General features: G+C 46.1%; 1 protein-coding gene across 1 annotated transcript in view; it reads right to left on the bottom strand.

Moving 5' to 3' along the window:
• Window positions 1-6,349: 6,349 nt before the first annotated feature.
• CHRM4 (cholinergic receptor muscarinic 4) overlaps window positions 6,350-23,431 on the bottom strand; it is a 45,047-nt gene continuing 27,965 nt past the window's right edge. Inside the window, exon 2 of the mRNA XM_081835381.1 lies at window positions 6,350-8,326. Coding sequence (XP_081691507.1) covers window positions 6,879-8,326 — 1,448 coding nt within the window. The 3' untranslated portion in view covers window positions 6,350-6,878. The remainder of the gene's footprint in view (window positions 8,327-23,431) is intronic.

The raw sequence follows: 23,431 nt of genomic DNA, 5'->3' as shown, positions 1-23,431 counted from the left end.
ACAAGCATTTTGGCTTGCTAAATGAAACAGTCCCTCCTTTCCTCTTGTTGCATGCTGTTCCCATCCTCCCTCAAGCCAATTTCAGGGTATGGGGCAGCTAGGAGATTGGTGGGGGAGAGCCTTGTGTGCAAACCATAGCCCTTAGACAGGGCTTCCACTGACGGGACTCATTCGTTCCATCGCGCTCTCAGTGTTTATTCTTAACTGGGCTTCTTACAGAAGACAATGCAGTCTTGCCTGCACCAACTTAAGAATACCTTGTAGGTAACAAGGGAAGGAAGCATTCCTAAACTGGAGGACCTCAAATGTCCGAGATGGAATGTGTGAGCAGGCAGACTAATGGTATTTTATTTTATTTGTCAGCTAGTAAGTAACTTGTGCACATATTTGCATGGCTGTCACAATGGACCCTAAATCCCACAGCAGAAGCTAACCTTGCATCTTAAACCAAGTCAAGTGTTACTGGGTGATTTCTCATCCCATCTGTCCTGGACAAGGAAAGCAAAGAACCTCCATTTGGTGTTGAGTAAATAGGGATGCGGGTGGCGCTGTAGGTTAAACCACAGAGCCTAGGACTTGCCAATCAGAAGGTTGGCGTTTCGAATCCCTGCGACAGGGTGAGCTCCTGTTGCTCGGTCCCTGCTCCTGCCAACCTAGCAGTTCGAAAGCATGTCAAAGTGTAAATAGATAAATAGGTACCGCTCCGGCAGGAAGGTAAACGGCGTTTCCATGCGCTGCTCTGGTTCACCAGTAGTGGCTTAGTCATGCTGGCCATGCTGGCTCCCTTGGCCAATAAAGCGAGATGAGTGCCGCAACCCCAGAATCGGTCACGACTGGACCTAATGGTCAGGGGTCTCTTTACCTTTACCTACATGGGCACCAAACAAGTCATCAACCCAATATTTTACCAGTGTGGAGAAATGTCTTCAGTGTCTTTCACGGATGATCACTAGTCCCAAAGTTCATTTTAAGAAATATAGTTTACATTTTATTTCAGAGAGCTGGTGCTTCATTATGAAATTATTCATGTGCAGAAGCACTGAACATATATATTTTATTTTTAACAAGCAGCAAACAACAGCAAGATTTCCCTTTCATATAGAATTCTTGTATGAAAATTATTGGAACTTTCACTGGTTTGTGGTTGTGTTGTCTGGCAGCGGCCCTCCATTTTGTGGGCCTGTTTAATTATTTGAAGGCTGCTTACTTCCCTTACTTCCAGGACAACTTCCTTGTTTTTTGCTTTGTTTAAAGTAGTCACACCTATTCCTCATGCTTTCCATGCCACAAAGCTGCTACTTTCATTATGTCAGGAACCAGAAATTACTAGTAGGTCAAGGTCCTGGGCTTCCAATTAACTAGACAGGCAGGTGGCATGGCATTCCTCTTTCCCCGCCCCACAAACATTTAAGAAAGCAGGAGTGTAAATGCCATGAATATTTTACCAGCTGCTCCCTGGATTCCTTCAACTCATTTCTATCCCGAGTTGTTTTCATATTACCGTCAGAGAGAGACGGGTGAGTTGTCAAAAGCTTATTAAGTCATTTGCTGCTTTCTCTCGCAACAGGATTTTCTTTTTTTAAAAAAAAAAAAAGTTTCTAAACTGCATAGTGTTGTATTTCTTTTTCTACAGAAGGTAAAATATATAAGTGCATAAAGTCAATTAAATAAAATTAGCTTAGAAGCAATTCAATAAAATGCCGTATTTTATGCTGCATGAACTGAATGGGTGGATTTGGGTAAGTGTATCTCCTGACATTGCTTTCTACTGCTCTTAACAAGTGCCGGAAAGAAGTTGATACATTGGCCATGCTTGGCTGCATTCAGAGCTCTAGAAACTTACAGTAGCCTCTGCCAATCTGTTGCCCCACAGAGGTTTTGCACTACAACTCCCAGCGGTGGCTGGGGCTGATGGGAATTGTAGTCAAGAACATCTGCAGGGTACCAGATTGGCAAAGGTGAGTTCAGGGGAATAGCTGGAAATCAGAAATCAGTTGTACTATGTTAAATAGGGTTTTCTCTTTATGAATGCAGCCTCAATCTCAAACACTGTTGAAGAGCTTTGCTGGCACCTTTTGCCATAATAAATGTATTGGTCTTAGGGTGCTGTGGGACACTTCTTTTCACTGTAAGAAGTGTAGCCACCCTTCTGGAAATCTGTAGAATCTGAAATGCATCAGGACTCTGCAATTTGCAACATAGAAGTGCTACATATATGATTTCTTTCTACATTCAGAATTGGCATGCTCCAACCTCTTTTGCAGAAACAGCTTTAGGCCAGTTTCCCAGTGGGAAAGAGTTCAAGCTTACTGGTAGAGTGCCTGTTGCACCTGCAAAAGGCCCCTTGCAGATTCCATATCCAGGTTGGGTCTGAAACGACACTTGTCTGCACTCAAGGAGAGCCACTGCCAATCAGTGTAAACCAGGAGTAACCCTCCATTTGGTGAACGGTCAACCTGGACTTACATGACCAGTGATCAGGGATGATGGCTATTGCGGTACAATATGAGTTTGACCAAACTGCGGGAGGCAGTGGAAGACAGGAGTGCCTGGAGTGCCCTGGTCCATGGGGTCACAAAGAGTAGGACACGACTAAACGACTAAAGAACAACAACATCTGGAGAGTAGCCTGCTAGTTGCCCACAATATCGACAGTACTGAGCCAGGTGGATCAATAGTCTTGGCTTGATATCCATTCTTTTTTTATGCTCCTAGCCATGACTCATTCTGATCTAGCTTCAAATATTGCTCAGCTTGGTGCTATTGGGCATCCCTGTGCGCTTTCCATTGAAATTAATAACAAGAGCCTGCCAAGTCGGGCCAATGGCCCATCTAATCCATCATTCAGCTCTCACAGCAGCTAGCCAGGTGCCTAGGGGCAGCCTGCAAGCAGGACCTGAGCACAACAGCCTTCTCGCCACTTGTAACTCCAAGCAACTCCTTTTTACGACTCTGGCAGTGGGAGTCTAGCCATTAGGCCTAGCAGGCACTGTTAAACTTAATGTCCACGAATTCACCTAATTCTCTTTCAAAACCATCCATTTTTGTGGCCGCCGTTGCCTCTTACGGGAGAGATTTTCACAGTTTTAACCGTGCTGTTAGTTTCTTTTGCCTGTCCAACGTTCAGCTTCATTGGTTAGCGCTGAGTTCTAATATGAGATGTGGGGGAACCATAGAGTTGAAAGAGACCCTGAGGATCATCTGGTCCAACCCCCTGAAATGCAGAAATATGCAGTTGTCAAATATGGGGATTGAACCTGCAACCTTGGTGTTATCAGCACCACGCTCTAACCAACTGAGCTATCCAGGCCCTCCAGACCTTTCCCACTTTCTCTATGCCTGCATAATTTTACATACCTCTACCATATTCTCTCTTACCTTTTCCCTAAACTGAAAAGCTGCAGACACCAAATCCCATTTATTACAACTGGGTTGGGGCAAAATCTATTTGTCTTCCCTTCTAGGATCTCTTCACACGGCACCTTATCTTTCTCTCCGCTCACCATTGTATCCCAGTGGCCTCTTACTTCCATGATGACACAGCTTGCCCTTCTGCCTCCCTGCAACTCCTCTCCCACGTGGGTCAAGTGACCTAGATTGGGAAACTCTTGGCACTGAAGCTGCCCTAACCTCTCAACCTCTTGGTGGAGGCAGCTGTTGTAGGTTTAGGCGGCTATTCTGCTGAGGCCAGCAAAAGAGCCTCCACATGGTCGGGAGTGCAGGCATGCTGCCCAGTCAGTACCTATTGACAAAGGGGCCTCTGAGGGTCTTTGTGTTCCTGCAGGGACAGCTGCCTGAATGCCTGCCCATCCCTCCTCCTTGCTCTCCCCCCATCGCTGATCGGAACAAAATCCCTGCCCCAGGCGCTTGAGCTCCCTAGAATTCCTCAGTTAATGCGGCATAATTGCTACCAGACCTGCACAGGGCTGGAAATGCTGCAGGAAGATTGGAACCAGACTCTGGGGCAGGGGAAGCTCCCTTGGGCAGACAGCGTGCAGGGCAGTGCCCAGCTAACCTGGGTCAAAGTGCGGGTTGAGTCTCCAGGGGTTCCAGAGGAGCTCATTCCGGATCGGTCCCAAAGCCATGAAAACTAGACAGAGAGTCACCCTCTTCAGATCCATCCCATTACTTTGGCCGAGTGAGGTGTCCATTTCCTTTTGCCCAGGGAACCCTCTAATCATAGGAAAGGATTATTTGTAGGCTCCTGTGGGGGCAGTTTTCCTGCCTCAACCTAGCAGAAGAAGCTTGCAAAGTTTACTCAGCACGTTCCATGCTGGAGAGGAAAAGTGTGGCGTCCTTGTCAATCGGCAATGATTCTTGCACTCAACCAGGAACTTCTTATAAACCATTGGCCTTTTGGGACGGGGCTGATGGAAGATGGAGCCTCATGACACTGAGAGGGCTACAGAGCCCCATCCTTGTTTCACAATTTCAAATTTAATCCACCCTAAACGGGACACGGGTGGCGCTGTGGGTTAAACCACTGAGCCTAGGGCTTGCTGATCAGAAGGTTGGCGGTTCAAATCCCTGCAACGGGGTGAGCTCCCATTGCTCGGTCCCTGCTCCTGCCAACCTAGCAGTTCGAAAGCACGTCAAAGTGCAAGTAGATAAATAGGTACTGCTCCAGCGGGAAGGTAAACGGTGTTTCCGTGCGCTGCTCTGGTTTGCCAGAAGTGGCTTAGTCATGCTGGCCACATGACCCGGAAGCTGTATGCCGGCTCCCTCGGCCAATAAAGCAAGATGAGCGCCGCAACCCCAGTGTCGGTCACGACTGGACCTAATGGTCAGGGGTCCCTTTACCTTTATGCCTAAACTGCTTGCATGTGAGTATTGAAAGAGGACCCCAAAAAAATGGCCCAAAGAGCTAATATTTATTTACTTCAATTACTTTATTGGTTTAAGTGGGGCCCGCTGTTAGTTGTAACAATTAAAAAAACCTGCAAGGCATTTGGGGCAACATGATGCAAATTATTCTAAAGGCAGTGGCAGTATGGCTGCCTCCCCAGCAGAATGAAGCAGCAGCCTTTGGCCAACTACAATGGCGTCTCGCAGGCTGAGAGTCCTTCACCATGAGACGGAGACTTCCGTGCCTGTGTACACTGGCCCAGTCTATGCCAGATCTTTGATCTGCATTTCTTGCTGATGTGCCTGAGGGTGCAGACACCCTCTGGGCTCTGGAGAAACTGAGCAACAGCTGGAATGGGTTGTTCTGTGCTGGACATCATGAATATCCTGGGATTTAGGCTGTACACTTTACACTGGAGCCCACATGCTGAGGACTCCATGACGACACCGACTAGAAGGGAGGTTAAGTCCATTTACAAAGCTCGGTGGCTATCTTCTTGATATGCCCACAGGCACTTGGAGCAGAAGCAAGCGGGGAGGTCTCTAGTTTCCCTCCCCCAGCCCCTATAAACAGGGATGAAGAAACTGCAGCCCTCCAGCAGTTGCTGCACTACAACTCCCATCATCCTTGGCCATTGTCCATGCTGGCTGCAGCTGATGGGAGCTGGAGTCCAACATCATGATGAGGGTCACCTGTTGCCCATTCCTACCCTACAGAGAAGCCTTTCCCAACCACGGGTTCCCAGGCGGTCTCAGACTACAACTCCCATTATCCCTGACCACTGGGCATGCTGGCCAGGAATGATGGGAGTTGTAGTCCAACAACATCTTGGAACCCAAGGTTGAGAAAGGCTTCTAGAGAGGAACCAAAAATCTCTTCGGTAAAGGGCGTCTCCCTTAACCAAGTGCTTGGAGCCAGGAGGACACTGTGATGCAGCTGGCATCTAAAAAAAGCAACCCAAAATGAAGGGAAACCCTGTTTACATTAAAAGAGGTGACATGGCCTTTGAAAGTCTTCCCAGTACAGGAATATCCCGCTATCGCAGATGCCTGGTGCAACGTTATCCTCCAAGGGCCTTGTCAAGCATTTGCCGCCTCAAGGACAGTCGCTCTTCACATCGACACAAATACCTTTGTAGAAGCATTTCCCTTGGCATGTGGTCAAAAATGTCACAGTGCTGACTCTGTCTCTCTGTGCGTGCGCATATGTGCCGTTTGCAATTTTTTATTGTTCAAAACAACTCAGGTGTGTCATTGTTTCAAGGTAGGTATGAGTCTCTCCGTTCAGCAGGCTGGCTGGCGGGCACAGCTGCCTGCCGCGGGGAGACAAGATGGAGTCAGCACAGGATGAAAGTTCCTTAGGAAGCCTCTTAAGCAGGCAGGTTTGGTTCCAGCTGTAGAGTACTCTCCCTGAGGGGAACAAATCCCACTGGAAACTCAACCGGGAAAAGGGCTAGGATGTATGAAAGGGATTAAGTGTGCCTTGGTTGGTCATCTAGTCTCTCTCTCTCTCTCTCTCTCTCTCTCTCTCTCTCTCTCTCACACACACACACACACACACACACACACCCCACACACACCACAAGTGCAAAACCACCAAGACATCCATGGAAAGGAATAACTTCCATTTACATGTTTGTGTGTCCCACTTAGCACATCAGCATAGGCATCAGAAAGGGACACTGCTTTTATCTAGTGATATCAAAGGTTAATGGAAGTTCAGCCAGCATTTCAGGAGGAACAAGGGAGGGATTGGGATCCACGAAGTCTGTCCATGACGCCTTATTGCAGCATCCAGTCCCTGACTTATTTCTCCTTCGTTTTCTGGAGAAGCGCAGTCAGGGGTCGTAGAGGCGCAAGGACTGCTTTGTGACTTGAAGGCCGATCAGGATTAAAAGGGTTGTGTGTTATCTCTGGTTTTAATTTTGCATTTGGTGAAAGGCTCCCTCTGGAATCCAGTGACACAGTTGCAGCAGTACATCTGTCTGGTTGGAGAATAAAAGAACAAGTCTCCACAACACCCCGCCTCCAGATTATCTTGCCGTGCCGATGTTCCTGTACTGACACATGAGAAGGTGCTTAAAGGTTTTCTTGAAGGTGGCGTTGCAAAGAGCGTAACAAGCTGGGTTGATGGTACTGTTGACATAGCACAGCCAGTACCCGATGTACCAGACCGTGTCAGGGACACAATAATCGCAGAAGGTATTAATGAGGACCATCACATTGTAAGGCGTCCATGTCAGGATGAAGGCCAGTAAGATGGCAAAGATGGTTCTGGTGACTTTCTTCTCCCGGGCTGCCATTTGACGCTTCTTCCTGACCTGACTCCTGGCAATGCTAGCAAATTTCCTGGCAACGTTCGCCGGGCGGCTGTTGGACAAGGTGATTGGAGTGGAGCTGGCTTCTTTGTCTGGGACAATCTCAATGGCGGTGACACATTCAGTTCCGGTTTGCTTTGTGACAATCTTGATTTTGGACCACTTGGAGGCAGGGTTAAGCCGTGTCGGGGCTGGACTCTGCCCTTGATCAGCCGGTGCAATTTCCAGCACTGGCTTCTCTTTGTTGGTCTGGGTGATGCTCACCGTGCTGGATTCATTGGACGTCTCCTTCTCCTCTTGGTGGCCAGTGGTCTCTGACTGCTGTAAGGGCTGCTCTTCTACTTTCCCATTTTTTGCCTCCTCCTTCACCTCCGCCGCTTTCTTTGGAGAGTTGTTGTTATTCTGCTTGACCAAAGGGCTCTTCAGGAAGCCAAGTGACTTGGACTTCTTCTCCTTCTTGCTCTCAGGCTTGTGCCTTCTGATGCGGCTCCGGCTGGCCAGCGAAATGTGGATGTAGAGCACAGTCATGATGACCACGGGGAGGTAGAAAGCCGCGATGGCTGTGCCAAAGGTCACCGCCGGGTTGGAGAGGAACTGGATGTAACACTGCTCTTTCTCAACTGTCCTCTCTCCAACAATGAACTGCCAAAACAAGATGGCGGGCGCCCAGAGGATAAAGGACAATATCCAAGCGACTGCAATCATCAGCCCTGCCATTTTGGTTGTCCGCCTAGCTGGGTAGGTCAGTGGCTTGGTGACACAGAAGTAGCGGTCAAAACTGATGATGAGCAAGTTCATGACAGAGGCGTTGCTCACCACGTAGTCCAGAGCCAGCCAGAGGTCACAGACTACAGCCCCTAGTGGCCAATAGCCCTTGATGATGTAGACTGTGTAGAGGTTCATGGAAAAGACTCCAATTATCAGGTCAGCACAGGCCAGGCTGAAGAGGAAGTAGTTGTTGACAGTCTGAAGCTGGCGGTTCACTTTGATGGACAGCATGACCAAGATATTCCCTACCACGGTGACGAGGCTAAGCGACCCCGTGACGGTGGCTATGAAGACCATCTCCACCGTCTTATACTTGGGGGTGTCCTCCTTGGTGAAGTTGTCATTGGTGAAGTTGGGCATCTTTATCAGCTGAGAAGACAAGTTGTATGCAGAATCTGCAGAAAGAGAGGCAGGGAGAGAAAGACATTGAAGAAATTTATGCATCTGCAACACTCGGTCAGGAACGTCAGTGTTGTGCAAGCCTTAAAGGGTCAGATGAGAACTGAGGAGACCCAGGTTTGGATCCCCACTCAGTAATGAAGCTCATACCTTGGCCCTGTTGACTAACTAGTCCAGGCTTTAAGATCTGGAACAATACCTTGTTGAAAGGTATCTGTGCACTTCCATCTCCTAGACTTGGTCTGTGTTTGAAGCACATGACTTCCCCCTTCCCAAATCCTGGGAACTGTAGTTTGTTAAGGCTGCTGGGAACTGCAGCACTGTGGGGGCTAGTTCCTGGGATTTTTTGGGTGATGCCATGGGCTTTAAAGTGTGTATGCAGCCTCAGAAAACATTTCAACCTGGCCAGCCTACAGAGCAATAGATAAAGCAAACCTGAACGTTACTACCAGGAAGTTGCAGGAGGGCGCTAAGCAAACTGGAAAAGAAGCCAGTGTCCTGTTCCACCCCTGGACGGATTGTCAGCTCAGCCAGAACAGTCGTGTCTCTTCAAAGCCCAGCATTTTCCCAGGCCTGTGTTATCTTTAACCCATGTCTGAAAAATCCTTCTGTACTGTTTCCATCTGCCCCCAAATCTCTCCGGCCCTCTCCAAGGGAGCTATTTATGACAGCAGCTTGCCTGGTGGAGTGGGGCAGCTTCAGAAGGAGCTCACAACCTTTTTCAAATTATTTCATGCACGGAGATGCACGGAGCTCCAGAGAAAACAAGTGAGATTGGGGAGGGGGGTTGTGACCATCTAATAGGCCTGTGGATCCTGCATTCTGTAAGGTTTTGCTGAGGGGAGCCCACCCTCTGCTGGATATTCTTGGTATTGTACCATTGCAGTCAGCAGCCCGAGGACTTCTGCAAAGTCCGCCTCTTTTCCAGCACAGTGTGCCCTTATACAGTGGTACCCCGGGTTACAGAAGCTTCAGGTTACAGACGCTTCAGGTTACAGACTCCGCTAACCCAGAAATAGTACCTCGGGTTAAGAACTTTGCTTCAGGATGAGAACAGAAATCGTGCGGCGGCAGCAGGAGTCCCATTAGCTAAAGTGGTACCTCAGGTTAAGAACAGTTTCAGGTTAAGAACAGATCTCTGGAACGAATTAAGTTCTTAACCCGAGGTACCACTGTAGAAGACTTTTCCTGGGCCTGGGGACACATTCTTCTGTGCAAGTTGGAGAAATGTTTGCTGTTTGCCTGTGATACAGCGTTTGGCTTAGCTTGCAGTAGAGTGTGGGCCACCGTAGCCACTTAAAATGAGTCAGTTTCCCTAAATTGTGTGCAGACAGTCTGTCAGGGCTTCTGGAATACCCCACGGGACCCGTGGGATTTTTCTGGTACTTTCAGCATGGCTGCAAATGCTTTTGGGGAGCAATTGCCTAGATTTCCTACAGTGGCGGTTTTAAGGCGGAGCGACCAGTGCAGTCACTGTGGGAGCCACAATGCAGGGGCACGAAAACAACACTGCAGGGTGGAGCATGAGACGCAGGGAGAGCTGAATTTGAACATCGCATAGGGCACTGCTGAAATTTGGGAGCCCAAAGTCCACCACTGTTTCTTTGCACTGTCATGCCCAGTGCACCACATTACACCATTCCTGGCTTAAGAGGGAAGCACACTTGTGCAAATCCTTTTTCTCCTTCCTGTCTTATCAAATGCACTGTGGACTGCATTAGGGCTGCCATACATCCAGAATTCCCAAGACATATCCGGAATACTGCAGTCGGCAGCAGTGGCCGGGCGGAAATCAGCCCCCCCCCAAAAAGTCTAGGAAAATCCAAACATTTAGCAGCCCATGCCGATTTTCCATAAAAATAGCTCCCAAACGGCATATTCTGTTTTGCAATTTTGCCAAAAAAAGCTCAACAATTTATTAATCTGGGGGTCCCTTTCAAATGTTCAGTTGCCCCAGGGGGCAGAGTGTCTGCATTTTCTTCCAGCCTTCCTAGGAATAAAAGAATCATAGAGTTGGAAGGGACCCCAAGGGTCATTCCTAGTCGAACCCCCTGCAATTTAGGAATCTTTGATAAGGAAGGCACAGTTCCTCCTCAGTGAGGGGTTGGGAATCTGGTAGACTGCCCCTGTCAGCATGGTCAATGGGCAGGTCTGATGGCAGTTATAGTCCCAAAACATGGGGGGGGCACCAGGTTGGGAAAAGTTGCTTCATATCATTCTGATCATTAATATATTTACTCACAAGGAAGTCACACTGGTTTCAATATTGCTTCCGTCCATAGTTTATGTGCAAAAATGTAATGAAAATAAATATTACAAAAATAAGGCTTGCATACAAATGTTTAGGACTGCAGCCTTAATTCTAATTCTAATTTAAGATTTTGTTTTCATTATTATTTGTCTTCCCCAGGTGCTTCTAAAATTCAAGAGAACAATAATTGGAAGCCTCCTTGATCTGTCTCTGAGAAGCAGGATCTGAGTGGGTAGAAAGGATTGCTTTTAGCAGCGGCATAACAAAACATACAGCTCAACGGGGGGAGGAAATTTCTGAGCATAGCGATGCAGCGATGGAAAGTTTTACCTGTTGACTTTCTGCATGTTATGCAGCTCTTAAAGGCGTAGGAATGCTGGCAGAAAAAAGGGAGCAAGCAATCACGGGTACCAGGTTGCATCAGAGGTCTCTTGACAAATAGTTCAGTAAAATAATCCAGATTGCTCAAGTAAATGACTCATAAGTCAGGCTAGTGAAGCAAGTGAGAATAATATGAATATTCCCTGTTCAGAGAGCGAGAAGGAGGCAACTCTGAGGTGAAAAGGGCGGGGGGGGGGGGAGCAAAATGGCGATGAAACAAATACTGTATTGAAAGGATGGGTGAAATCTACCTCTAGACAAGGTTACATCTATTTACTCTAAATTCAGCTGAGACTGAATGAGTTATTATTGTTATTCTTGATTAAATTTAAATGGCTGGCTATCAATAAACCTCCTCCGGTAGCTTACAAAACACACGAAAAACCAAATTTCATACTATGTTTATAAATACAAAGTTCAGTAAGTAAAACAACCAAAATCAGTAGCAATTGGTGCGATGCAGCGACAGGTCTTTCATTTGCCCTCGCTGATTAAAATTGCCACCCACCAGTTAATCAGACAAAGTTTTAATCGGTTAATCTACCAATTGAACCAATTAAACCCTGCAGTCCTAGTTGAAAAACTCTCGCCCGATCAGAAAAGCAATTTGACTATTCCATCACATACATGAACAAGCCTTTGCAAGATAATTCCTAACTCTTGACAGGGGGGAAGGCGGGGGGGGGGAGGGAGAGAGAGAGAGTCTCTGAGACAGGCTATGTCACTTCACTGCCTAGAAGTGGCTGCCATTTCTAGGTCAGCTTCTCAGCCTGAAGCTACCAATTATCTCCTCCGGCCCTGGCCAGGTTCTGCAGATTTTAATAGGACAATGAAATCCTTGCTCTGTAAACCGGCAGCTCCCCCATTTCCACAAGCTCCTCCAGAGATGGCTTCAGTGTATCATCCTTGCACAATCCCCATGTGATGGGAAACAGTTCTGACAGCCTGAGGCTGTTTCCTTCTCTCTCCTCAACCTCCCAAGCCACCCAAGGCCCCGCAGCTGGAATAAATGAAGGATGAACTCCACTTGGAGGCAGCCTGAGAGAAAGCTGGTGAAACAGTGCCATATCCCCAGTTAAGTTTTTTCGCACAGTGAGATTAGGTTGGAGAAGATGTTGTGGATGAGACCAGGCTGTGTGGGCAATAATAAAACATTAGCAAGTCCTTTCTACTTATTAGCCTGGTTTAATAAGACAAGGTCTTGTGAAGTCAGAACAGAACTGAACAATATATATAGGAAAACTCCCAGTGGAAATATCCTGTTTTGTGACAAGAATGTTTCAGTTACAAGACAGCTTATTATACTTGGGCAGTGGAAAGCTCGGTTTGAATCTGCCAAAAAGCCGACAGAATGCCTTTAAGCTAAGTCACTATCTTTGGCCTAGACAACCTCGCAAGGCTGTTAAGAGGATAAAATGAGCACTTTGAAATAGGACTGGGTAGAAATATGAAGGAGGGAGGGAGCGAGGAGATCATGGGAATTTGGTTTGTTGACAAATTTCTAGCTGCAGAATCTAATTTTGGTTGAGATGGAGGCTAGATCATTTTCTTCTTCTGCCAAAGGTAGAAGCAGTGAAAGTACTGGGAGAAATGTAAGTCAGCAAGCCTACTTTTGTGAAAAGACCCTTATTCATCAGAATCAACTGGAATTCAGATGCAGTTTCTTTTTACTTTTTGAGTAATGGTTTCTTCACGCCATATGGACTAGGTTGCACATAATGCCAAACCATAATTAAAACAAACTGAGGTTCATAAGCCGACAACGGGCAATGAACAAACCATAGCTAAGCTGCTGTGGTTTGGATGCTTGAATAAACCATGGCTTAATACACTATAGTTTAACAAACCATTGCGTAGCATTATGTGCAAACCAAGCCAGTGGGACTGGCTTCTGAGTCTTAGCCTTGCATGGCACAAAGTGAGCATTCTAGTGAGCTGAAATAAAACATCAACAAATCAGTTTCTCCCTCTTCTCTCTCACGTGTGCGTCTTCTGTTCATGATGTTTTCCTAACCCTGACCATTTCCCTTTGCCCCCAGTATCATTCATCCCCTTTCTTGTGTCTCTTTCCCCTGTTTACTGCTGTCTGGCATATCTGTAGAGTGCAAGGGCCCAGGAGAAATTGCAGATCTGACGCAATGATGTTTTGAAAAAGATTCTCTGGGCATGATAACCATTGGGAGCGATAAAGATAGATGCCAATTGGATTTGCTCCTTGCCACTCTTCTGGAGAGGTCAGCAGATGGCTTTGCAGACACACTTTGACCAGTAATCTGGGACAAACTCAATTTCGGTCCTCCTCATCCCCTACCTCCCACCTTTGTGTTTTACAGATGGTTTGGCTTCCTCTATGGTTGTGTTCACACTGCTCTTTACTCTGCCTCCACCATATCTATCCTGTCATTTCTTACAAAATTCTGAGTTTCAATGTGTTTCCCCTCCAAACCAGCTTTGATCCAAATTGAGAAAAAATAACAACCTGGCTGCGTTTAAAGCAGGTAATGGATTCACAGCCTATATATTGCCATCACCTCCGTGGCCTTGTTACACCTGGGAGGTAAGATTGAGCAGTATGGTTCAAGAAAAGAAACCCAAAAAGTCAGAGAGGCTATTACTGGGTGGGAAAATGGGGGAAATAGTTTTCCTAAACACACTTACTAGGAGAGTAGGCATCAGTGAACATAATAAGACATATACACAGACATACATGGGCATAGCAAGGATTTTTGTTGGGGGTGGGCAGCCCAAGTTTTTGAGCTTTTTTCATGGGTAAATATACCCCCAAGACTTTGGTTGGGCGGCAGGCTTCTGCTAGGGGGACAGAACCTAAGTTAATTGAGTACTTTCAATGCTTTTCAATAATTTGCATGCTATAGCCATGCAGACATATTGCATGTTGAGAGTACATAAGCCCCTCTGCCTGAGGACTAAAAACTTTGCATCATTCTGATATGTCTTCAAGTCCTTAGAAGACACGACTTATCACTTTTCTCCATGCCATAAGGACTACCAACCTGAGATGTCTGTGTACACCTATGAATTTGTGCAGGAAGAGAATTGCTCTGTGCATCTAGCATGTGTTGGACTTTAGAAGGCAACATGTTAGTTCAGGTCCCCAGAATGGAGAGACATTTTAGCAAAATAAATAAATAAAAATAAAATAAAATAAAATAAAAAGCATGCATAATGCCCCTCCCCCAGAAAACCCATCTTGTAAGGCAAAAAAATTATTTCATTTAGGCAATGATTGAAGTGCACACAAGAAAGCAAAAATATTCAAAGACATAATTGCCAAACATCAGAGTTACAGTACAGAGACATGGAAGATAGACTGCCCAGATGGGATTTTTTTAAGAGATCAGAAGGACAGGAAAAAGAAAATAAAAAAGATTTTACAGACCATAAAATCTCATGTTTTCAGTATGCCACCCAAACTGGCAGCAAGTGACTAGATTTCATACTCGTTGCTCTGAAGGCAGTGCTTATAGATTTCCCAATTTATTTATTTTCTTTCTAGAGCCCCTCAGGCTATGCTGAACTTCCTGGGGTATGGATGTGTGCATGCCTGCACACTGCAGACACATGGATGTGTGCATGCACACAAATGACAGCACAGCCCTATGTGTGTCCACTCAGAAGTAAGTCCCACTAAGTTCAGCAGGGCTTTCTCCCAGCTAAGTACATATACAGCCTAAGTCTCCTTCCGTCTTGCTAGAATACCCTCAGACATGTTCTCTAAATGGGAAAGTGCAGCAACTAAAAAAAGGCTAAGTGGAAGCATCTGCCCAATAAGAATAATCACCAGGGGGAGAAAAAGGACAAACACTAATAAGTCTGTAGGAGGAACATGTAGATACGGGAACAACATGAATTAGATAAACCAATTAATTTCTCTAAGCCATATGAATGTAATCTCCTCCCAGAGGAGATTGGCCTCTGATCTGTGGTTATTAAATCAGGACCTTTGGAGAAGAACAGAGCTTGGGAAGAGGTAGGCTGGTGGGCTGTCTCCTTCCCAGACAGCAAAAAGGGTTGATGTGATTATTTATTTCCTTTTAGATGCATTATAACAAAACAAAACAAAACAAAACAGGCTTTCTGGTACCCATCCAAATCAGCAGACTGCCTCCAGCATTGAAACCTACATATTCCCCTTTCCCCATGTCAACTCTATACCTCTCCCTACCAGGAAACAAACAAACCAACCAACCAGGGCAGAGCCCTCATCACAAACTTGGACTCTAAGGAAACTCAATTTTGCTGTCAATAAATGTGGCAAGAATGCGCACTGAGAGCCATAACCCGAACAAGAGATCTGCGGTAGGTTTCTAAAACAACAATTTGTGACAAGGCAATGAAGAATTGTAATGCTCTTGTTAGGGCTGGAGTGGTGGTGGAGGAATGCTTCAGATGTAGGGCACTTCTTTTGGTGAAGGTTTAAGGCATGAGCAGAGTCCTTGAGGAGGCAAGCGATTTATGGAGATTTCTAGGGTAGGTGGTGTTTTGGAGGAGGGCCTGTCCATGCATATTCAGTTAGTAGACATTTTTAAAATAAATCTATGATGTGGCCACACGCGGAACACACTCCATACACTTTTGCTGGTGAAAAGGTTTGGTTTGGTGAAAAGTGCTAAAAATATGGAAATGGAGGTTTGGCACACACAAAAAGGTTAAAACTCCACCAAGAATGATTGTTGTTCTCATTGTAAGTGAATTGATCAAAAGGCGGACAATCTTCTTGAAATTAATGATGGATTCAGAGACAATGAGCAACAATGGTCAGCTGAGTACAGGTTTCCGGACGATCTCTCACATTTCCTACCAAACCTATTCCGCCTCCTCCAATGCCTGCAATTCATATAACTGCTCTGCATATGAATAATTGCTTTTTATCTCTCACCCAGATTTCATTCTGCTTATGTCAAACAGGTTGTTTGGATAAATAATTCATCACAACTGCAAACTGCAATTTTTTGCACCCCTTCTACCCACATTTGAAAAGAGCGAAGGCAACGGGCAAAATGTGTAAGGTCATGATCAGCAATTCAGACAACCTGTTCAAGCCTTGTGGTGGCTGGGGCAGGGAGTGGGGAGGGCAAGGAGCATACCTCATCACATACAGGTTAGAAGGTTGTGTGAACTAGCTCTAGCAGTGAAACTAAGGAGATCTTTAATGGTACAAAAACTAAACAGTGTGTGACTCTGAGAAGCCAGTCATCAATTACTATACCCTGTACGTCATCAACTTGCTGTTCACACTACATACAGTTCACACAAACACACACACACACACACACGGGTTTACTTTCAATCAGTGGAATCTTGGCTTTGATCCATGTTGCTTGCTTGGTAACAGCAACAGCTAATTAAATCGCACATGGGTGAATCAGAGATGTAGTGCTCAGCGGCTAGGCACCAAATACACAATAATCAAGTGTGAAGAAATCAAGTAATAGATTTTTTTCTAGACATTCCTTCAGAAGTTTGCTCCAGGTGTTTAGTGGTTCAGTCTTTCGTTCACACAGCAATGCTGTTAGGAGGTTGTTTGTTAGCCAGTTAGTTCTTGGATTTTACATATCATGATCTACGGTTCTACAGTCGCTAAGGAGAAAAAAATGCCACCAAGGAATACTCAGAAGGAAACAGAACTAAGAACTGCATAAGTGCTTGAAAAATAAATGAAATTGTACCTTCATGTGGAAGGGAGAACACTGATGGAATGAATAAGATAATGGTGCAAAAATATAATGAATGCCATGTTCCTTCTCCCTTCCCCCGCCTCCTCATTATGCCTTTTCCCTTAGCAGGAGCACTCGTAGACAAAGGCACTTTGCAAGCATTTTTTAAAAACGTGCTTTTTGTTGCTATCGGTGTAATGGTTGGTGTGTTAAACGTGCTGCTATGTGCCATGCGAAAGGGGTGGGAGGGTTGGAATCAGGTAGACAAAGGCTACGTGTGTCCCTCTCCCCACTGTGTTTCAAGTCTCCTTTTTTATTTTCGCTTTACACCCCAGAGAGGGGGGCAGGGATGCCACCACCTGATGAACATTGTCTCCTTCGTTTCCTTTCACCTGCAGCTATCTCCTAGTCAATCGAGCTATGTGCAACAGCCACACCTCAGCTTGACCATAGCTTCAGTTTCTAATGAAACGGAAGCTGGTTTGAGGGAAAGCTCATTGGGCAACAGTGCTTCTCAAGAAACTGCAGGATACATATGGATTGTGGCTAACCTTATGGGTGGTCAGCTTCAAACACCAATAGTGGGAGCACACTGGAGCCCGGATCAAAGGGTCAAGTGTACACAGCCAAAGAGGGGTGGGAATCCTAACCCTACTTACCTGGGAGTGAGCCCCATTGAATTCAATGTCTCTTACATCTGAGCAGACATGGATAGGGTTGCAGTCTTAATATGCTTAAAGGTTTGGGGTGATCAGGATGTGGGATTAAGGGAAGACATTTATAACGGATCTAAACTTTCAGAAATGTATCTTGATACATTTTCATTGCATGGGGGTGTAGGAGACAACTCCTAGGGGCCAAGGTCCCTTCGTATCCCCCAATAAAATATTTGAGCGAGCCGGCCCTCCACCAAGTTGATGGGCATTCATATGGTATGTGTGAGATCGATTATGTGAACAGGGCTTCCCTCCTCCCCCAAAATATTTTATTCAAGTTATCACCCCTGCATGGGGGCCTGGTAGTATTGTTCATACACAAGATGTTTAAAGCTTCCATAGGAATTTATTCCCTTTGTATTATGTCAAAGAGTTCAGAGCAAAGTACATACTGCAGATCTTCCACCACCACCACTGCCAGTTTATCTTCACGAAAACCCTGTGGAGGAGATTAGATTGCGAGATAGGGATTGGCCCAAAGTCACCCAGTAAGCTTCCTGGCTAAGTGGGGATTTGAACCTGCATCTCCCTACTCCTAGTCTGATGTGCTAACCACTACACAACACAAACACGGCCTGACCTGTTCCACAAAAGCACAGAGAAATTACCTCAGCCAGAGGAAGCAGAGGTAGATTAACCTCCCCTCTTCAGAGATTGTAGTTACGGCCTGCAGATGTCTAGCAGGACATCTCTCCCCTCCTTGGTACTCCTGGCCAGCAGGGCTAAAAGCTGTAACCTGAGAGTAAATCCCATTGAATTCAATGGGATAGGTGTCAAATTGAATTTGATGGGACTTATATAGACTTGCTCTGTAAAAACTAAGCTGCTTTCTTAGTGTATGGAAACTTCTTGCACCAGCAATCTGCATATAAAAAGATCCTGCATGTAGATGCCTAACGAAGCCTTTGCAAATGTGTACTAAGGATTCACACTAAGGCCCTTTTCCATGGGCATAGCCAAGGGGGAAAGGGAGGGGCAGCACCCTCCCATAAATAAAAATCAATAATAATACATAGATAACTGAGGTTCTGCCCCCCCACAAAAGGCCTGCCTTCCCCTAACAAAAATCCTGTCTATGCCCAGGCCCTTTTCACTGGAACATGAGCTTGAGGAAAGATCCTGAGCAGCTTCTACAGGATAGGTAGGATCGTGTGTGTGTGTGTGTGTGCGCGCGCGTGTGCGCGTGCAATAAGCCTGCCCTCCTTCCAGTACAAATCTATCCCTGCTTAGAAGCCTCTGTTTTTGCAAATGAAGTTGCCCCTGTGAAGTCCATAGCCCTTAATGCCACTGTGTCCTACTCGTGGAACGTGCTAGGAGTCTAAGGAATCCTGTTTCTATAGGAACCTGGTTTTGGTGAAGAGATTCACCGGCACATGTGGCCAACAACCACTAGGTGGCGCACTTGACTCTGGGAAATAAGCTTTAAAAAACGAAAGCCTCCTCTTGCTGCGCTAACAGTAAGTGGTGTTGATAGGTCAATACTATTACATCTGATTGATCAGTGTGGCACTGCCAAGACTATGGCATCCTACTGATAACAGCTTTGATCCTGTTAACAGGCAGGGTTCTTCTCCAGCTGAGCCCCAGACAGTTGTTTGCAAAGGTTGATTTGGACAATACACTTTTCACCTGCGGAGAAACTCCTGACATAGAGGAACACAGCAAACTGATGCGATACTGAGTTGGACTCCTGGTCCATCCAGTTCAGTGTCAACTATACTGATCAGCAGAGTTTCAGGCTGGAGATATTCCCATTCTTACCTGGCCAGAGAATGAACCTGAGACCATTTACATGCAAAACAGATGCTCCACAGATTCCTCTTAACCTTGCCAGGCATGTGCTTATGTGAGAAAACATAAATGTATGAAATGAGTCGTCAGAACTATGGACCACAATAATGCCCAAGTACTCAGTAGCACTTTCTCCCCAACTCCCGTTGTCACAGAAGGGTTTGGATTTGATATCCCGCTTTATGACTACCCAAAGGAGTCTCAAAGTGGCTAACATTCTCTTTTCCCTTCTTCCCCCACAACAAACACTCTTGTGAGGTGAGTGGGGCTGAGAGACTTCAGAGAAGTGTGACTAGCCCAAGGTCATCCAGCAGCTGCATGTGGATGAACGGAGACGCGAACCCGGTTCACCAGATTACAAGTCTACTGCTCTTAACCACTACACCACACTGGCTCCCAGCAATTGCATCACACTGGCTCCCAGCAATTGCTGTGACATCCACTGCTTGCTTCACATGTTATTGTCTGTCATCTGTCTGTCTGTCTGTCTGTCTATCTGTCTAGTTACTTTGTCAAATGCTTTCCCTCTCCCATTGCAATCAAAGCAAACTGAAATAATTCACAAATGAAAACAATTTGGTCCTGAAAGTAAATCTAATGATCACCAGGCAAGAAGGCTAACCAAACAACACCAATGGCAAGACCATCGTAAGTGACTGTGGGAATAGGCAAAACAACAGCAAAAATGTAACTGAATGGCTGAAAGCACAGTGACAGCTTCCCCTCCAGAAAGAGAGGAGATAAATATGCTTGTCCGTGTGAGTGCATATTATGGGAAGGTTGAGACTGCTGTGCTGGACAGACAGAGTACTCTGTGTATTCCCCACCCCTCCTTCCTAAGGCTCTCATTATAGTTTAGCTTGAGGGCCTGGCTGCTTTCTAACAGTGCTGATGTGCTTTGCAGTCACATTCAATCACTCCAACACAAAATTCATGCACAGCTAATGAAAGGATGCATCCAGTTTGGGTTTGGTGGCATCTTCATTCGCAGGGCAAATTAACCTACAGAAAAGCAGGACCTGACTCGGAGGGGCTGCAACCCAGGATCTGTGTTGCTGTCATGATGGAGAAGCCCTGCTGGTAGTCTCATTTGGCTGAAGCAGTGTGAGCGGCTGCTTTTCCTCAGCAGGGTCTGATCACTAGGAGTATCCTATGACAGTACTCCATCATGTCCCCTTGCCAAATATTGTGGTCAGTAAACTAAAGCAGATATTGGATTATGAGCTTTTTGTCAATACATGCTTAATTCTAGCCCTTTCAACCTTGTAGATGAGAATCTTCCAATATAGAACACTAGGTCTGGGTGAAAGGTTGGGTTTTTAACCACGCTCTTTTTTATGTTTCTGCCTGCAGCTGATCTCCAACCTCAAAGTAAAGGTAAAGGTAAAGGTACCCCTGCCCGTACGGGCCAGTCGTGACCGACTCTGGGGTTGTGCGCCCATCTCACTTAAGAGGCCGGGGGCCAGCGCTGTCCGCAGACACTTCCGGGTCACATGGCCAGCGTGACGAAGCTGCTCTGGCGAGCCTGCACCAGCGCAGCACACGGAAACGCCGTTTACCTTCCCGCTAGAGAGCGGTCCCTATTTATCTACTTGCACTTTGGGGTGCTTTCGAACTGCTAGGTGGGCAGGAGCTGGGACCGAACAACGGGAGCTCACCCCGCCATGGGGATTCGAACCGCCGACCATACAATTGGCAAGTCCTAGGCACTGAGGTTTTACCCACAGCACCACCCGCGTCCCACAACCTCAAAGTAGCTTCCACCATAAAACACAAGAGAAAGATGGACCACATTGCCGTTTAAAACACCTGATGCAAAATAATGTATTTACTGACTTCTGTTGAGTCAGGAGCATCCAACTTTTGAGCTGCAAAGAACTCTTTGTCAGAAGAAGGGCAGCTGAAGACTTGTGCAAACGTTGTGTGTTTCAAAGATGTAGAAGGCGGCTTGTGCTCCTAGTACTGTGTATGATTCACAATTCAATTATTGCTACTGAATGTCAGTCATTGGCAAAATGTTCTTAGGGGGTTTGTAGTAAGTGAAGGCTATCTGCTAAAAAAAAAATTTAAAACCCAAATACAATGATTTCTTTTGAAAGTACAATAAGCACCTACTTGTCAGTGCCTGTGGAATCACTGATAATGAGATAATAAATTATTCCTCCCCCAAACCTCAACTGAGGTGCACAGTTATGGAACTGGTTTTAAATATACAGAATGGTTTAGCTCATTAAAAAATTTACCATGCACACCTGCATTTTTTTGGGGGGGGGAACACCTGTCCACATAAGTGACCTGACTTCTCAGCAATCTTAGCTCTCAGGTGGCCAAGGTTGGCACAAACACACACAAGGATGCTCCTGAATACAAATAGTTCAGCAATAGCACTGGCAGCTCTGTGCTATTGCTTCCTCTCCTATAACTACAAGTGTTGCAAGATCTGGGCTGAAGTCACCAACTAGCACTAAGACCTTCAAATTGCTCTGTAGGAAAGCGATGTTTTGTACCAGCCCTAATGCACAGCATGGAGAGAGAACATTATTAATCGATGCAAACATCATTAATAGCTCAGAGGAGATGCTTCTACATATGAACCAATACAGTGTTCATTATGAGATAATAAACTCAACTTTATTGTGTCTCTTCATCCTCTGGGAAAAGGCAGCTAACATGATATATATGCCATCATGTGCCAGCCATGGCCTTCTGCCATTTACATTGGCCAAATGTGTTGTCAGCGTGAGAATAAATGAGCACAAATCGGGCATGACAAATGGTAACAACTCAGGGAGAGCATTCGGGACAAAACTTGAAAGTAGCCATACAAAATAAATAAATGCATTAAAAACAAAAATCAAACAAAAAGACTCTGAGCAAAGCCACAGAACAGAAATTCAAAGGCAGATTTGACATCAACAGACAAGGCAGCAGTCAGCAAACTTTTTCAGCAGGAGGCCAGTCCACTGTCTCTCAGACCTTGTGGGGGGCTGGACTATATTGGGGGGGGGTGAACAAATTCCTATGCCCCACAAATAACCAGAGATACATTTTAAATAAAAGCACACATTCTACTCATGTAAAAACACCAGGCAGGCTCCACAAATAACCCAGAGATGCATTTTAAATAAAAGGACACATTCTACTCATGTAACAACATGCTGATTCTCGAACCTTCCACGGGCCGGATTTAGAAGGTGAGTTGGCCGGATCCGGCCCCCGGGCCTCAGTTTGCCGACCCATGGAATAGAGGCTAAGAGTTTGTCCACACTTCTGCTTGTCCTGTACCCAGAAAGCAGAGGCTGAAGCCATTTTCCCTTTGCCCCACTCCTTTCCCAGGGAAAACCCACTCTTTAGCTCTAAATCGGAACAAACAGCAAAGAGTGATCTTCCCCGAGGGAAAGCAGTGTGACAAGCAGAAGTGTGGATAAGCCCTTATAGCATAAAGTTATGCATGTTTTACTTCGAAGAAAGACAGTGTTCCCTGGGGTTACCCCCAGGTAAAGTGTCCATAGGACTAGGGCTTGGGAGTGGCTAGCTTACTACAAGAAGTGATGCTATGCTGGCTGGGACTGAAGAGAATTCTAGTCTATTTTTTGCCAGATCGTCTTTTACCAGATCTGTACACTATTCTCTGCCAGTTCACTAGCAGCTGGTAGTGAGTCACCCTCCCCTCCCCTTTTTCACTAGACCTCGTTAGGATTTGATTCTACATAATAGTGGAGCACACCTCCCTTTGCCATTCCTGGGTCTTCTGGCCTCACTTTGCAGTGATATCCCCTTCTCCTTTTCTGTGCCTTATGTATGTGCCCATTAAAGATGCTCTTCACGAAGTGGTGAGATAGATGGAAAGGGGAGAAACCCTGTGGTCCTTCAGATGTTATCGGGCCTCATCTCCTACCAGCCCCAGCCAGCACAGCCACTGGTCAAGATTGCAATCCAGCAAAATCCTCTGGTCAGTAATGTGGATGCAAGACCTGTCTATCTCCAGGAGCTGAGCTGCGATAGTCTGCAAGGGATTCCCATACGCAGAGCTGTAGCTACTGGGGCAGGGCAGAGTTAGCCAGGTTTTTGTGCCCTGGTTGAAGCCTCCAGAGGGGCACCATTGAGGCTCCCAGCCTGTGTGTGCACAAATGCACATGGTTGTTGTTGTTTTGCAAAACTGAGTCTTTGACCCAGGTGAGATAAAGCCTAGTTTCACCCCTGCCCACATGGTGGAGTTGAAGCTGCCAGCCCTCATGTCACACTTGCAAGCATCTTTGTAGTGCAGAGTTGGGACTCAGCTAT

The sequence above is a fragment of the Podarcis erhardii genome (genome assembly GCF_964252035.2).
Source record: "Podarcis erhardii genome assembly, chromosome: 1".
Lineage (NCBI taxonomy): Eukaryota > Metazoa > Chordata > Lepidosauria > Squamata > Lacertidae > Podarcis > Podarcis erhardii.
Note: the sequence above shows the minus strand (reverse complement) of the source record. Positions and strands in the feature narration are given on the sequence as shown.